General features: G+C 34.6%; 1 protein-coding gene across 3 annotated transcripts in view; it reads right to left on the bottom strand.

The window, feature by feature from the left end:
• Window positions 1-6003: 6003 nt before the first annotated feature.
• The window catches only part of ARAP2 (ArfGAP with RhoGAP domain, ankyrin repeat and PH domain 2), a 213653-nt gene continuing 202042 nt past the window's right edge, over window positions 6004-17614 (bottom strand). For 2 of the 3 annotated variants that reach the window (XM_042984793.1, XM_042984794.1), the window contains one exon: window positions 14348-16200. In XM_042984793.1, the coding sequence (XP_042840727.1) occupies window positions 15817-16200 (384 nt within the window). In that variant the 3' untranslated portion in view covers window positions 14348-15816. Of the gene's footprint in view, window positions 6099-14347; window positions 16201-17614 lie in introns of those variants that run through there. The other variant, XM_042984792.1, reaches the window with a different exon arrangement.

Raw genomic sequence — 17614 nt, 5'->3', positions numbered from 1 at the left:
TATAGATAATACGTATATAGGAAACAAACATAATAGTTGGTTAGATTTTGGCACAGCATGTTCAAAGTTTTTACTAATAAAGTCCAAAATAAAAAGAAAATTTTCTTGAAAGGCACTATCCTAATGCTGCAAACTATTTCCTACTGTGAGATTTCAAATATGTTACTCTATGCCTGAAACATTTTTGCCCAAATTTTCATCAGGTTACCTAACTGCTCATGATTTATGTAGTGTCATTCACAGAAAATGGAAGTGACTCCCCAATAAGGTTTGGTTCCCTTGTTACATGCTTTTTGTACCTTTTCTTGAAAGTATTAGAGAATGCAAATCAATATATTTATTAGGCAGTAGTATTTAATATGATTCTTACTAAGCAGTACATTTCTTGAGAATTAAAATAATCTATTTTGCTTGCCACTGAATTGCAACCACCTAAATAGAACCTTGTTTCGTCAGTTATTTGACCCAGGTGCTGTGAATGATTCTCTGTCCCTTTAAGATTCATTTATCTTTTCTCTGATTATGTATTAATTTCATAATTTAACTCTTGAAAGTTCTATCTCAATCCTATCCAGGTTCCCATGAGCTATCTCATTGACTCTCCAAACATTGAAAAAGTTGCAGAATAAACTACACTGTAAGATTATAGTTTTATAGTTTTAGACTATAGCTTTATAGTTTTCAGAGTATAGGTATTTTATGTCCTTAAGTTTATTCCTAAGTATTTTATTATTTTTGGTGCAATTGTAAATGGGGTTGCTTTCTTAATTTCTCTTTGTGTTGCTTCATTATTAGTATATACAAATGCAACAGATTGCTGTGTATTAACTTTTTATCCTGTGACTTTACTGAATTTATTTATGAGTTTTAGTAGTTTTTTGGTGGAGTCTTTAGAGTTTTCTATATGTAATATTATGTTACCTGCAAATAGTGAAAGTTTGACTTCTTCCTTACCAATCTGGATGTCTTTTATTTCTTTTTCTTGTCTGATTGCTGTGGCTACGACTTCCAGTACTATGTTGAGTAAAAGTGGTGAGAGTAGACATCTTTGTCTTGTTCTTGATCTTAGAGGAAAAGCTTTCGGTCTTTCACACTTGAATATCATGGTACCTATGGGTTTTTCATAAACAGTCTTTATGTTGAGGTATGTTCCTTCTAAACCTACTTTGTTGAGGGTTTTTATCATGAGTGGATGTTGTGCTTCATGAAATGCTTTCTCTTTATATATTGATATGGTCATATGGTTATTATCCTTTCTCTTATGAATGTAATGGATCATATTGATTTGCAAATATTGAACCACCCTTGCATCCCTGGAAAAAATCCCACTTGATCATTTTTGCATTGAAATTCATCAGAAATACTCGCCTATTTTTTTTTTTTTTTTTTGTAGTGTCTTTGGTGTTTTGGTATCCATTAATGCTAGCCTTTGGTATCCGTTAATGCTAGAATGAATTTGGAAATTTTCCTTCCTCTTCTATTTTTGGAAAGTTTGAGAAGAATAGGTATTAGCTCTTTAAATTCATCTGTGAAGTTGTATGGCCTTGGAATTTGGTTTGTTGGGAATTATTTTTATGACTGATTCAATTTTATTGCTCATAATTCCTCTGTTCAAGTTTTCTATTTCTTCCTGCTTCAAATTTGAATGGTTATATGTTTTAGGAATTTGTCCTTTTCTCTTGGCTGTCTCATTTGTTGGCATTTAATTTTTCATAATATTCTTTTCATATCCTTTGCATTTCTGTGGTGTCAGTGTTATTTCTTTTTCTGATTTTGATTTCTCTTTTCTTGATGTATCTCACTAAAGTTTTAGCAATTTTGTTTATTTTTTCATAAAATAGCTACTGATTTCATTAATGTTTTTCTTCTATTATTTATTTCTGCTCTTATTATTTCTTTCCTTCTTCTGGCTTTTGGCTGTTTTCTTTTTTCTTCTCCTTTAGGTATAAGGTTATAAGCAGTTATATTTAAGTAGGTATTTTAAGAAAATATTTATTTTATTGAAGATATTATTGAAAATCTTTTTTTTCCTCCTATACATTTCTTTAGAGGATCATCAAAAAGTAGTTCTTTATGTATTTCATTACTGATGTGAAACCTAGAAAGTATCATAAGTTTGGATATACTTGAGATATGGATATTTTCATCCAGTTGATTCCATACCTTCCACAATGCACTTACTTGTTTAAATCTTCTGGCAATTTAGGGTTTTTGTTTTTAATTAAATGCAGTATGTTTGTTTTTAATGTGATACTCCATGTGATATGACAGGAAGAACAATTCTTTGTTACATTCTTTTTGGCTATTATGTCTTCCACTCAAAAAAGACTTCTAAACATTTGTTTATGTTAATAAAATTTTGTAAAGTTGAATATTGAGCATCAAATGACTTTACCCACCCCAAAAAAGTTGCAGAGACTTGTTTAGAAAAATCCTCCTTGTTTAGAAAAATCTCACTCATGAAGCCTTCATGCCATCATTATTAGTTAACATTTTAAGAAATGAACATTTCTAGGTTCATAAATTGCTTTCTTAATTTCTCTTTCTGTTGCTTCATTATTAGTGTATAGAAATGCAGCAATTTCTTTAGTGGGTATAATTTTCAAATATTTTTGATAACTATAATTTTAGGTGACTTTTGGTCATATTACCTTAGAGCATCCATGTTTGCTCCAAGAGGATGCTGTGAAGTGCTTCGGTTATTTATGTGATCAAGAAGATAAGAGAAAAGGACAAAACCAACTTAAGTTCACATCAATATGACTTCCATTCCACAGTTTGTTTTCTCCTTCTTTGCCTACCCTTCTAGAAATCTTTTAAACAAAGTGTCCTTTTCTAAGGAACTTAGAAACTTTCTTAGAAACTTTTCTAAGTTTATTTAGTGAAAATAAGTAAATATTTATAAATCCACTTAAATAGTCATGTATGAACTATAATATAATGCAATGAGCTTAACTGTTAACTCTCCCCTACTGCAAAACTCACTCTTTCTTCAGGAAATTCAGATACTGCTTGTGATATGTGACAGAGGGAAACCAAGTGAACATGTCCTTGGTCAATCTATATATTCAATATTAATAAAGTTTTTAATAAAAATAAATTCAGATAGCTTTCTGCACTCTTTTTATACCTTCAGTGAATCTAGCCATTTTCTGGACCCCTAACCTAGTGCTTTCTAAAAATTCATACTGAAAAATAGGGCATGTTATATTTATAAATTCTGAAATTTTCTTTGAGTTAAATGTTGAATATCCAAATAGAGCCATTAAACTCTTAAATAGAAATAACAAACAATAAAATCTGACATTTATTAGGAAAAATATACATTTCAGTGAATGCAATTTGAATGTGAATATAAAAATAAAATCGCCAGGAAACAGAATCATTAATAGCTTTTAATTTGTACACATTGGAAAGGAAGTTGGAATGAAAGCAGCAAGTTATTGAACTTATTCATAAGGAGCAAACACTAATTTATTCTAGTTGTTAGTGTTAATATAGTCTGCAGCAGTGGACAAATCAATGTTAATTGAGTTCTAAAAGGAACACATGCAGGAAATAGCTTTCACTATTATGAACAGTGGGTACATATGAAAAGACAGCATTGATATTAAATACAGTTTAATTAAGTTCTGAATACTTTTATTAACATCAGAAATGCTAGACAGAGTGAATAAATTATATACACACTTAAGGTTGTATTCTTTTTTTCCCAACACTTTATTATGCAAACATTTGAACATGCAGCAAAACTGGAAAAACTTTTTAGTGAATAACCTAAACTCCATCACCTAGATTCTACCATTAACATTTTACTGTAGTTCTCATTCATACTATCTATCTTTCTGTCTATTCATCCATGAATTCATCTTATTTTTTATTTAAATTGCAAACATCTCACCAACTTCCTCAAATACTTTAGCATGCAGTTCTTTACTAAAATTTATGTAAAATAAAGCACATATATTTTTAGTGTACATTCTCTGAGTTTTGATGAATGCATATATCTGTATAGCCCAAACCTCTATCAAGATACAGAACATAATTCTCCACTCGAGTTACCTCCTTATCATTCCAGTCAACCCCCATTTCCAACCAAGACCATTATTGTAATATTGTGACTATATATATATATATATATATATATATATATATATATATATCCCTATATCTGGCAAAGAGCTCCTAAAACCCTTGGCATTTCCTCTAATGGCAGTGATAAGGCTTGCCTTTTCTTATGTGAATGAGGTGGCTTTTGGACACCACCTAAGAATGGTGTCTGGTCGTCAGTATAGCCAACCAGGTGATGAGACAGTTGGAACTTTCAGTCTTCCCTCCTGACATCCAGGGCAGGGAGAGGGGCCAAAGAATTGATTTCAGTCACAAATGTCCAATGATTTAATCAAACATACCTATGTGGGACACATGGGTAGCTCAGTCAGTTAAGCATCCGACTCGGTTTCGGCACAGGTCATGATCTTATGGTTCATGGTTTTGAGCTCTGCATTGGACCTCTCCCACTTGCTCTCCTCTCTCTCTCAAAATAAATGAGTAAGCTTAAATAAAAGCATACCTATGTAATAAAGCTTCCATGAAAACATGAAAGGAGAGCTTCCAGGTTGGTGATCATGTGGAGATTTGAGGAGAGTGGAAGTTCCTGCATCTCTTCTTTCTGGCTCTTCCTGAGTGTTATCCTTTTGTAATAAACCATAATCTAGTAAGTAAAATGTTTCTGAGTTCTGAGCCACTCTAGCAAATTAATTGAACTCAGGGAAGGGGGTTGTTGGGACCTCCAATTGTCATCCGATAGGCCAGAAGCACATGAAACAACCTGGAGCTTTGGTATCTGAAAGAGGGAGAGCAGCCTAGCAGTACTGAGACTTTAACTTGGGCAATCTGATACTGTCTTTAGGTAGATTATGTTGTAATTAGGTTGAATTACAGGATACCCAGCTGGTGTTGGAACATTGCTTGGTGGTGTGGGAAAACTCCCCCGCCGCCCAACACATACGCTGAAAATTGGTGCTTAGGTTCAACTCGTTGAACTACTATGATTTTCCACTACAATGCTGCATATTTCTAAAAGTGATCAACCAAAGAAAAGAAATTACCACCTATTCAACTGCTGGGCTTTGATTTTCCAAAGACATTGATAATACTTTCTCTCATTAAAAGAAAAATATTTCAAAGTGTACTTGTGAAATACTTCTGCATCTTTCCAACAGTTGAGTAAAGACTGGAGTTGTTAAAGTAAATATTTATTTAAAGGGAGGTTATGTTTACTTGAAGATAGGAGCATTAGGCCACCTCCATCAAATCTCAGCTAGTTATCTTCATTATGGATGAACCATGGTCATCTACTTGATTATCTCACAAATTTAGATTCTGTTTTGAAATTTCTGGCTAACTCAATACCAACCATACAGTAGGTACACAATAAATATCTGTTAAATGGAATAAAAGAGTGACTAAAACAACAGAAAGAATGAGGAGGGAACTAACATTTACTAAGGGTTTAGAAATGTGACTAGCATTATGCTACATGTTTTTAAAATATCATCTTGCTTTTCTTTAAAGAAAAATCCTGCAAGTTAGGTACACTTTGTGAATGCTTTGTACATGATAAATGCTCAATATATCACAATAACCTAACTAAATGAATCACTATAACTGCTGAACTGTGCAGGCTGTAATTTACTCAAAGGTTTTAACCCCCAAGAATATCAGAGAAGCAATTGGATTACTCATGTGCAATAGGCTTAACACTAACCTTTTTATATCCACAAATTTTGACTGGACTAGAAAAGAGTAGTTCTAGAAACTTTTTTTTTTTTTTTTCAACATTTTTTATTTATTTTTGGGACAGAGAGAGACAGAGCATGAACGGGGGAGGGGCAGAGAGAGAGGGAGACACAGAATCGGAAACAGGCTCCAGGCTCCGAGCCATCAGCCCAGAGCCTGACGCGGGGCTCGAACTCACGGACCGCGAGATCGTGACCTGGCTGAAGTCGGACGCTTAACCGACTGCGCCACCCAGGCGCCCCTTGAAACTTTTTAAAAATATATAAACCATCGGCATTTGATGATACTGCTCTCTCCTAAAAAACATAAAAAATAGCAACTTTATTTCAGGGTCAGAATTTTTCCTACTATAATTGGTAAGTTAAAAAAAGCTACATAATATCCGATGAGCATACATTTCTAGTATTCCATACCAAAAGCAATTCAATTTTAATATAACTATTTCAGAACTGCAATGGGAATTTATAAGGACATGCATTTTCAAGACCAAGCTGGAAAATTAATTTTAATCAGAATTGAGGGAGACCAGAACTGGACATCCACGATAAAATGATGTTTTTATACAACAAGTGAAAGAATCTCAATTTTCTATTTAAATGCTATTAACAAAGAGGGAAAAAAGCAAATTAAAGGGGCAAAATGAACAAATGAGTATACAAGATAACACTAAACAAAAAAATACTACACCATTACCACAAACTGCCAGATAAATATCAAAATCTGGAAATAATTTTCACTGAGTGTAAGGCTGATGTCTGCTCATATTCATGCAGTCATCCAAGAAATATTTATTTAGCACCTTGTCCTGTGGCATAATAGGAAATTCCTTAAGGGCCTTTCGGTTACTTACAATACATTTTATAATGATTGTTGATTACAAATGAGGCCAGGAATTTGTTTTGCAGTAATAATTTAAAATGTGTATTGCCAGAAATTTATTGTTCAAGCTTAATGACTGATTGGCAAATTATATCTTTAAAAATATGTAACAACTCCTGGTGTTGATTTTGTCAGTTGAATAGTCAACTGTTAGAAATGATTTAAATGTTTCTAGTGTTTGAGTTGTACTGGTTGTTTAAGAGCACATTTACAATATTTAAAAAGTGATTGAATCCATTTACAGATGTGAGTACATCTGTCACTAAATTAGGTTTGTTATTCTACTAAAATTCTATAAAGAAGCCTCAATTATAGTAATTTTATAAGATGATTAAAAGTCTTAGACAAGTTTGATTTATCTGGAATGAGTGTAAGGTATTCTTTGCCTATTTGCGCACACTATTCTTCATAGGATATTTCCCACAGTGGCTGCACCATTTTGCATTCGCACCAACAACGCACAAGACTTCCCTTTTCTCCAAGTCCTCGCCAACACTTGTTGTCATTTGGATACCAGCCATTCTGACAGGTATAAGGTGTTACCTCATTGTAGTTTTGATTTGCAATTTTCTGATGATTAGAGATGTTCAGCATCTTTTCATGTGTCTTTCTGATATCTGCAGGACTTCGTTGGAAAAAGTGTCTATTCAGGTCTCTGCCCATTTTGTAATTGTGATCATTTGTTTCTTTGATGTTGAGTTGTAGAAGTTCTTTATATATTTTGGATATTAACTCCTTATTGGATATGTAATTTGTGAATATCTTCTCCCATTCAGTAGGTTGCCTTTTCATTTTATTAGTTTCTTTAATTGTGTAAAACTTTTACTTTGGTATAGTCCCACTAGTTTAATTTTACTTTTGTTTCCCTTCCCTTGGGAGACAAATCTAGAAAAATACTAAGGCTGATCTCAAAGAGATTACTATCTATATTTTCTTCTAGGAGTTTCATGGTTTCAGTTCTCACATTTAGGTCTTTAATTCATTTTGAGTTTATGTTTGTGTATGGTATAAGAAAGTCATCCAGTTTCATTGTTTTGCATGTAGATGTTCAGTGCTCCCAGCAACACTTATTGAGTAGATTTTTTCCCCCACTGTATATTCTTGCCTCCTGTGTCATAGATTAATTGACCATATAAGCATGTTTATAAATTATTTTTATATTATACGTTTTGTAGTATATCTTTAAATCCGGAATTGTGATACTATCAGTTTTTGTTCTTTCTCAAGATCGTTGTGGCTCTTCAAGCTCTTTGGTGGTTCCAGACAAATTTTGGTATTATTTGTTCTAGTTCTATAAAAAATGCTATTGGTATTTTGATAGGAATTGTATGAATATCTTTTATGTAGTATGGATATTTTAACGATATTAGTCTTATATAAGCATGCTATAATTTTCCACTTGTGTCATTATCATTTTTTTTTATCAATGTCTTATGGCTTTCAGAGTACTTGGTTAAATTTATTCCTAGGTATTTTATCACTTTGGTATAATTGTAAATGGGGTTGTTTCCTTGGTTTTCTTTCTGCTACTTTATTATTTCTGTATAGATTTGCAACAGATTTCTATACGTTAGTTTTATATCTTTCTAACATTACTGAATTAATTTATCAGTTGTAATAGTTTTTTTGGTGGTATTTAGGATTTTCTGCAATATAGAATTTCAGGTCTCTAGTCAAAATTTTACCTTTCTCACTGATTTGTAAGCCTTTTATTTCTTGTCTGATTGCTGCGGCTAGGACTTCTAGTACTATGTTGAGTAAAAGTGCTAAGAGTGGACATCCTTGTCTTGTTGCTGATTTTAAAGGAAAAGCTCTCAGTTTTTCACCATTAAGCATCATGGTAGGTGTGGGTTTCTTATATATGGTTTTGTTATGTTGAGATATGTTCTCCTTAAACCTTTGTTGAAAGCTTTTATTATGAATGGATTTGTATTTTGTCAGATGTGTTTTCTGCATCTATTGAGAGGGTCATGTGGTTTTATTCTTTCTTTTATGAATGTGATGTACCACATTGATTGATTTGGATATATCGAACCACCCTGGCATTTCTCCAATAAATACCCCTTGATCATGATGAATGATTTTTTAAATGTATTGTTAAATTTGGTTTGCAGTGGATTTCTGTACATTGTTTTTGTATCCTGCAACTTAATTCATTTCTCAATTGCCAAATTTTTTTTTGGTAGAGTCTTGAGGTTTTTTATATACAGTATCATGTTATCTGCAAATAGTAAAAGTTTTACTTCTTTGTTACCAATTTGAATGACTTTTATTCTTTTTTCTTGTCTGATTCCTGTGGCTAGGACTTCCAGTACTGTGTTCAATAAAAGTGCTGAATGGACATTCTTGTCTTGTTCCTGATCTTAGGAGAAAGTTCTCAGTTTTTTACAAGTGCATATAATGTCAGCTGTGGGTTTTTCTTATATTGCTTTTATTATGTTGAGTATGTCCCCTCTAAACCTATTTTGTTGAGGGTTTTTAGCATGAATGGATATTTTACTTTGTCAAATGCTTTTTCTTCATCTGTTGAAATGATCATATGGTTTTGATCCTTTGTCTTATTGATGTGATGTATCATGTTGATTGATTTGTGAATATAGAACCATCCTTACTTCCTAGAAATAAATCCCACTTAATCATAGTGAATGATTCTTTAATGTATTGTTGGATTCAGTTTGCTATTTTGTTGAGGGTTTCTTCATCTGTGTTCATCAGGGATATTGGCCTGTAGTTTGTTTGTTGTTGTTGTTGTTGTTGTTGTTTTTTTTTTTTTTTTTTGGAGTGTCTTTATCTGGTTTTAGTATCAGAAGGGTGGATGCCTTTTATTTTATGCCAGATAATGAAAAGATTTTTTGAAGCTTTACATAATATTATATTTCTTCAGAGAGCATTTATGTTTTTCTCTTTTAGTAGGGGAAGATGATAATCTTGACCCAATCAGGGTCTAAACTGAATTGAGTTTGTGAGGCAGTTTTGACCATGTTCTGTTAAGATTCCAATTCATACCTGCTCTGACCATATGGATCTCTCAGGATTCCAACTGGAGCTTGTATGTTCACAAGGGAACCTCTCCATGATAGTAAATAAACTTGAATCTTTGATTTCTTAGTACTAGAAGCCTACAAAAAACTCAACTCTGCTATAGAAGACTTCCCACTGAGCTTATTAGCCTACTGCCATAGGCATCATTATTCAGTAAGTTGTCTTAAAAGGGGAAACCAGCTATAGTCAGTTTTTATTTTTCCCTTCCTGGGATTTTTGTCCCTTGAGTCTCCAAATTTGCCTCCTTAGCTATACAAGAGTCCAAAATCTCTGCTGATTTATCTGTGAAAAGCATCTCTCAACTTGATCAAAGACCAGATTATTTTCAACTTATTTCCTTATGCATAGATTCTGTGAATAGCCCCAGAAAAAGAGAAGCTGTACAATATCAGCTCACATCTTGAATGTTCCTACTTCCTCAGAATATTGGCACATTTATTCCTACTGCTTTCAGCAATAGACTTTATAATAAATTTTTTTTTAATCCATTGTTCCTAGCTCTTGGTGGGATGACTTTTCTTCTTCAAACTATTTCCTTATGCCATGACTTCATTTATTTACTGTATATTTCACTAGTGACTATAGACTATGGTACAGGCACTGTTCTGGGTGCTGGGAATATAGTGATGACCTAAGATTCTACACTGACAGATTCTAGTGTAAATAATTAGACACTTAAAATATATACTAATAAATATGTACATTGTTAGGTGGTGATGAATTCCTATGTTAAGAAGATACAGGGATAGAAAGTGATGATGCCATTTTATATGGGATGTTTAGAGAAGGTCTGTCTGGTAAGGAGCTATTTGATGACATAAATGAAGGTAAGACGTGTATGTCTGCACTTTGTGCTACTGACAGGGAATAGTTCCTGCAAAGCTAAAGCATTTTCATGTTTGGTGATTTTGAGGAACAAGTATGCTTGTAGCAAAGTGAGGGAGGTGAGGATTGGTGAGATGACAGAAGTAGCAGTTGGCACATTGAAACCAATTATTCCAGGGCTTCCATTTATAGATTACATTCCATTTAACAGAAATAGAAACCTATTCAGGGGTTGGTAGGAGAGACTATTTTATATTTAAGAAGATTAATTTGGCTTTTCTTATATTTAAAAAGATTAGTCTGTGATTTGTTCCACATAGTACAAGTGAGAAAAGTTGAATCTTTTGTAATCTCTCAGGTGAGATAGGTCAGTGGCCTGAACAATCTATCTAATGCAGAGTGGAGAAGTGTGGACTTTTGAGCTAGACTGCCTGCATTTAAATGCCAACTTTGCTTATCATTACCTGAATAATCTGCTTAATCTGTCTGTACCTGAGTTCTGGAAAGGGCAGAAGAGGGTAGAATGGAAAGGATAAAGAGATTTAGATATAGTGTATTTGAGATGACAGCTGGACGCTCAGTGGAAATGTAAATTACAGTCAGAAGCTCAGTGGGTAGGTCCAGGCTGGAACTAAATGTATGGGATAGACACGAATATGTACTATATTTGAAGCTATGAGATTAGATGAGTTCCTCTAGGAATTCATTTATATAGAGATGAGTATCCATTAGGGGATCCAAGATTGACTAGTGAAGAAGAAGAAAACCACATGACAGAAATATCATGGGGACCAATGCTAGCATATATTTCACAAAGGTGGGATGACCAACTGTGTCAAATGCTACAGATGGTGAAAGGTCAGGTACGATGACTGAAATGACTGAAAAGTGACCATTTGAATTAGCAATGAGGTTGTTTCGACCTTATCGGGAGCAGTTATGGTAAATGGCAGGGAACAGAAGGCTGAATGAAGAGAGTTCAGAGAGAAAATGGGAGGGGATGAAAAAGGTGGTGAGACAGTTTGCTGGAAGGGAAGATGAGATCCCCTCTAATGATATACACATGTCACTTTGATTTGATGAAGGTTAATTTTGATCCAGTCTCAGGCAGTAGGATTATGGTTTGGCTTATCTGTGTTGATTGACATGACTTTATGTCTCTGCCTAGTCTAGTGAATATTCCCGTTATTGAACTCAAGATCTGAGTTGTTCGTTGAAAGGATTCACAGTATTCTTTTTCAAGTATGTGAAGGGTTGGCATCTTCTCTGCAGGAAGAGTGTTCTTGATGTCATAGAATTTGAATCTTTACAAGCAGGCCCAAGCTATAATTTTGCTGGGCAAAATTTCAATGGTTTATGCTGTATTACTTCAGCATTTAAGTTACCTTGCTAGCTGACTTCTAAGCAGTTACAGCTCCACATGGTCTCTCATCCTCCGTTAATCATTATGATAGCTATAATATTACATTGTATTGATTACACTGATGTCATGTTACCAAGGTATTCTGAGATGTGGGGGAACAAGAGTGTAAGAACCAATACTTGTAAGTATTCTGTTTATCTGACATCTTTATTTAACATAAAAGTGTGCTAGGGCTTTCACTAACAAAATATGACAGACTGGGTAGCTTAAACAATAGGACTTTTTCTTACAGTGCTAGAGGCTAGAAGTCTAAGACCAAGATGTTAAAGAGTTTGGTTTTGTCTGAGGCCTCTCTCCTTGGCTTGCGGAAAGCCGGCGTCTTGCCGTGTCTTCACCCGGTCTTTCTTCTGTGCACATACATCCCCTGGTGTTTCTTCATGTGTCCAAATTTCCTTTTTTAAGGACACCAGTCAGATTTGATCAGAGCCCATACTAATAATCAACTCTTTAAAGGCCTCATCTCTAAATATTCCATATTCTGGGGTACTGGGGATTAGGGATTCAATATATGGAGTTTGGAGGAACACAGTTCAGCCCACGACCTATGGTAATCTGTTGTATTAGTGCATATTTTAAAAGAGAAGGGAAAAAAAATTGATAGAGGCAATTTGAAAACCAGTAGGAAGCCTCAGAACTTGAACCAAATGACAGCTAGAAAAACTAATATGTTAGTAAGTAATATTTATTAAACCTCTATGCAATGGATGTGTGTATGTCTATACACACATACACACACACATATATATATGTATGTATGTATAAAATTAGTCATCACAAAATGCCTACCAGATAGGTATTATTCCCAGTTCTCAGATAAGGACATTTAGATTCTGAACACAAATCCTATAATTCATAAAAGGTCTTGAATCTATAGAGTTATCTGAATTAAGTTTACATTCAACATATGATACCATAGCAGAGAGGATAGGAATATACAATACTAGCTTAGGACATCTGCAATAAAAATAACTGAGATATAAAACAGATAAACTTTCATTACCTGTAATATTCGTTTCTGTGCTTTGCATTTCCAAATGATTAGAGATAAACGTACACGACAGAAAACTGTTCCGTTATAAACTTAATTCTTCTTGTTTTAATGTTTGTGTGAGAGAGAGAGCGAGAGGGAGGGAGGGGAGGGGGGGTAGGGGCAGAGTGAGGTGGAGACATAGAATCTGAAGCAGGCTCCAGGCTCTGAGCTGTCAACACAGAACCCGACACGGGGCTTGAACTCATGGAACACAAGATCATGACCTGAGCTGAAGTCAGATGCTTAACTGACTTAGCCACCCAGGTGCCCCTAATTCTATCTTTTGATGAGTGATAATTATCAAAGTTTTGGTGCAGATAGTTTTAAGATAGTAAAGTTGTTTTTTTTTTTTTTTTTTAATGTAATCTCTATACACAATGTGGGGCTCACACTTCACAACCCCGAGACCAAGAGTAGGATGCTCTACCAGGGTGTCCCATAAGATGGTAAAAGTTTAATCATCTTTTCTCCAGAGGAATTATCAAAAGTTTGAGCAAACATGAAAATATCTGAACAGTACAATCTCTTCAAATAAATTTGATGCATTTTCAAAAATATTTCCTTTTGCAATATACAGTTACGTGTATTTTAGAATTATAAATTGTCCTCTAAACAATGCAAATTGGCAGCTATTAATGTACACAAGTCATATTTTGCTTCAATTGTGCTTAGTTCTGAATTCTCAATGCCATTTGGATAAATCGTCAGGTAGTGATTTGTTTAGAGGCCAAATATTTAAAATCCATGCCTCGTAATTAATCTTAGGGCTACAGAAATGAAAGAGGACCATCAATATGTGTCACATCTGTGTATATTAATCACTTAAAATAATAGAATATTCATAATGATGTTTGGAAAAAATGAAAGCTTGTTTGAAGTATATATAATAAATTCAAATGATTAAAAAAGAGAAAAGGTAAGATGATCAGATTTATTTCTAAATAACCTTTAACTTCAGAAAATAATCACATTCAAGTGAACTTGTAAAACAACTGAATTTTTATTCAAAATATGAGATGTCATCATTAGCCCTTATCTTACTCTTGAAAAATGGAGACAAACATACAGGAAAGGAAGGGAACCAGAGCTATTTGATTCTAAGCTCAAGTTTCAAAAATCTTCAGAGAAGGCAGGTAAAAAACTCCAGATACTTTCCCATGGTCAATTATAGTTCATATGCCTCATCCCATAAATATTATAATTTATTAGGGATAATAGTTTTAGGTTTTTTTCCTAACTACCATGATTTCTTGCTTTACATGAAGGCTCCCCAGCGCTGCCACCTACTTCATAAACTGACCTGCAGTTTCTTTAAAAAAAAAAAAAAAAAAAAAAAAAAAAAATTCTAATCAGTACAGATTTAAAGAATAAATATACACCTCCATGGTAAACTATTTTATCACCACCAAATAGAAATGATCAGTATTTTACAAGGAAGAAATTCAGAGTATTTAAGAGTACATTCCTATACAATGACCGGACTCACAAAAGTATGGGCTTTCGTATAACAGATTCTGAAGAAGACCCTGAAAAGGGGGGTAAAATAAGTGGCTGAAATAAGACCTAGCTATATAAGATAATTTTAATCAAAACTCATCAGACCTAATAAAATTCTTAGGAAATGGATGAAAAGCGCTGTCCCTAAAGTGAACTATACTTAGACAGTATCGTCTGTTGGAGGAAAACCACCAACTCAGTAGCTGACCCTAACGTGGAGGCAAAAAACAGAGGGCTTTATCATTTATTAGGCACAGGAGGAGACTTTTTTTTTTTTTTTTAAAGAGACCTGATTAAATGTGAACTGGAAGCTGCCAAAAGTGGGGTAAACTATCCCCCACTCTAAAATGGCCATATGTTGTATACTTCCAGTTAATTACGACGTTGTGGAGAAAGAGATCACAACCTTACTTAAAATAACAAGAAATGAAATACAAGGTAAAGCAATGACAAAAAAATTAAAACACAGTAACAAAACCCTGTGATAATGAATTTGTACAAAATCCATAGTAAGGAATTAAAAAAAAATGTACAGAGCAACAGTCAGTGCAAATGGCAACCATGCCAGGTCTTCAATGCAGTGTTAAGTTTCTTCTCAGCAGCCACCTGCGAAGAACCGGAGAGTAGTGAATGCACACCGTGGATGGTTCCCTAACACCCTAAGTAAGTGTGGCCAGTGCCATGATTCGTGTTTGTTGGCTGAACATTACCTTGGGAAGCAGTCACTAGACTTTTTTTCTTAATAGGCAGTTCCTCATTAATAAGTTCTGGTCCATAGTGAACTAGAACGAATCTTAATGTACCTCCTTGGTTTTTTGTTAACTCTTGCTTCACTTGAAAACTCCAATGTTTGACAGGCAGCCACTAAAACAAATCCTTCCTCTTTACAACTTCCCTTTTCCATATGGTGGACCCTATGTAAACCTAAAAACACATGGTAACTTAATATACAAGGTTTCTCAAAGTGCAAAATGTGATACATATAATTTCATAGGCTTCAGTTAAAACGTTTTATACAATACAGTACAGTTTGAGATTTCCGCTCATAAATTACACCATTCAACAGACAACTGTAAAAGCCTGGCTGACTCACAGTAACCCAATGCCTTCTTACACAAGGTTAATACACTTAAACGGTACAAATTTTGTTCAGGCCAAAAACATAATCTTACACATCACATATGTACATATACATTTTAAAATGCTATTTAAATGCTTATGTATAGCTAGACAAATCTCACAAACCATGAATTACTGTTTGGTTTCCGGTTTGCACACAAACACTGTATACAATATTACAAAAAAATAATCTGCAAAACTATTTTATCTCTTTCTGCAAGACCTGCTCACCCTGTAAGTCTTTTGGAAGGGCTCTTGTCCGCTGCAGAACCAGGCTAAGTTCTTCAATAACCTTTGATGGTAACTTACTATCAGAGTCTAAAACAGCTTTGCCATTGCTGTCCTCGGGTTTCCTCCATGTCTTGGGGGCTTTCTGGCTTTTCTGTTGCCCGTGAAGGACCTCAGCCTCCGTGTCCTCCAGACAGTTGAAACTCCGATGTTTTCTGGTTCTAGTTCGAAGTTTCTCGTCCTTGTGCTCCAGGCACTGGGCCACCATGGAGGCTCTCTCCCTTAAGCTGCCATCCCCAAGCTCTTGGTCACGCTTTTCACTGAGCCTCAGCCGTTCCAGCTCTGCTCTCGCACTCTGAAAATAAAATACAACATCTCAGGAGAAAGCAGGATTCGGTACAATTTACACTGAAAACACATTCCACAGAAACGTGCATGCTTCTTATTTTGAGCTTATTTCTGTGACTTAGGTTCTAACTTTACTTTGACACAAGTGGCATGTCAGAATTCACTGACCAAGAGATCAATACAGTCATCTTACAGGTATAAAATCAAATGAAAGGTAGACCATGGAAATTCATTTTAACATACACTTAAATTATAGCTTCAAAGAGGTCTCTCAGGTATTCAGATTGACTCGCATCGCCTTTTTAAAAAAATTTATTTAAATCCAAGTTAGTTAAATAGTGTAATAATGGTTTCAGAAATAGCAGTTAGTGATTCATCACTTACATAAAACACCCGGTGTTCATCCCACCAAGTGCCCTCCTTAATGCCAACTGCCTATTTAACCCATCTCCCGACCCAACACCCCTCCAGCAACTCTGTTTGGCCTCTGTATTTAAGTCTCTTATGGTTTGCCTCCCTAGTTTCACCTTATTTTTCCTTCCCTCCCCCTATGTTCATCTGTCTTGTTTCTTAAATTCCACATATGAGTGAAATCATATAATATTTATCTCTCTGACATTTTGCTTAGTATAATACATTCTAGTTCCATCCACATTGTTGTAAATGGCAAGATTTCATTCTTTTTGTTGGCCAATATTCCATTGTATGTATGTTTGTATGTATGGGTATATACCACCTCTTCTTTATTCATCAGTCAATGGACATTTGGGCTCTTTCCGTAATTTGGCTATTGTCACTAGTGCTGCTATAAACATTGGGGTGCATGTGCCCCTCTGAGTCAGCATTTTTGTACCCTTTGGATAAATACCTAGTAGAGCAATTACTGGGTTGCAGGGTAGTTCTATTTTTAGTTTTTTGAGAAACCTCCATACTGTTCTCCAGAGTGGCTGTACCAGTTTGCATTCCCACCAGCAGTGCAAAAGAGAATTCTTTCTCTGCATCCTTGCCAACATTTGTTGTTGCCTGATTTGTTAATGTTAGCCATTCTGACAGGTGTGAGGTGGTATCTCATTATGGTTTTGATTTGTATTTCCTGATGATGAGTGATGTTGAGCATTTTTTCATGTGTCGCTTGGCCACCTGGATGTCTTCCTTGGAGAAGTGTCATGTCTTTTGCCCATTTCTTTACTGGATTATTTGTTTTTGGGTGTTGAGTTTGATAAGTTCTTTATCGATTTTGGATACTAACCCTTTATCTGATAGGTCATTTGCAAATATCTTCTCCCATTCTGTCAGTTGCCTTTCAGTTTTGTTGTTTCCTTCGTTGTGCAAAACCCTTTTATTTTCATGAGGTCCCAATAGTTCATTTTTGGTTTTGTTTCCCTGGCCTCTGGAGACAAGTCTAGTAAGTTGCTGTGGCC

The sequence above is a fragment of the Panthera tigris genome, chromosome B1, assembly GCF_018350195.1.
Source record: "Panthera tigris isolate Pti1 chromosome B1, P.tigris_Pti1_mat1.1, whole genome shotgun sequence".
Classification (NCBI taxonomy): Eukaryota; Metazoa; Chordata; class Mammalia; order Carnivora; family Felidae; genus Panthera; species Panthera tigris.
Note: the sequence above shows the minus strand (reverse complement) of the source record. Positions and strands in the feature narration are given on the sequence as shown.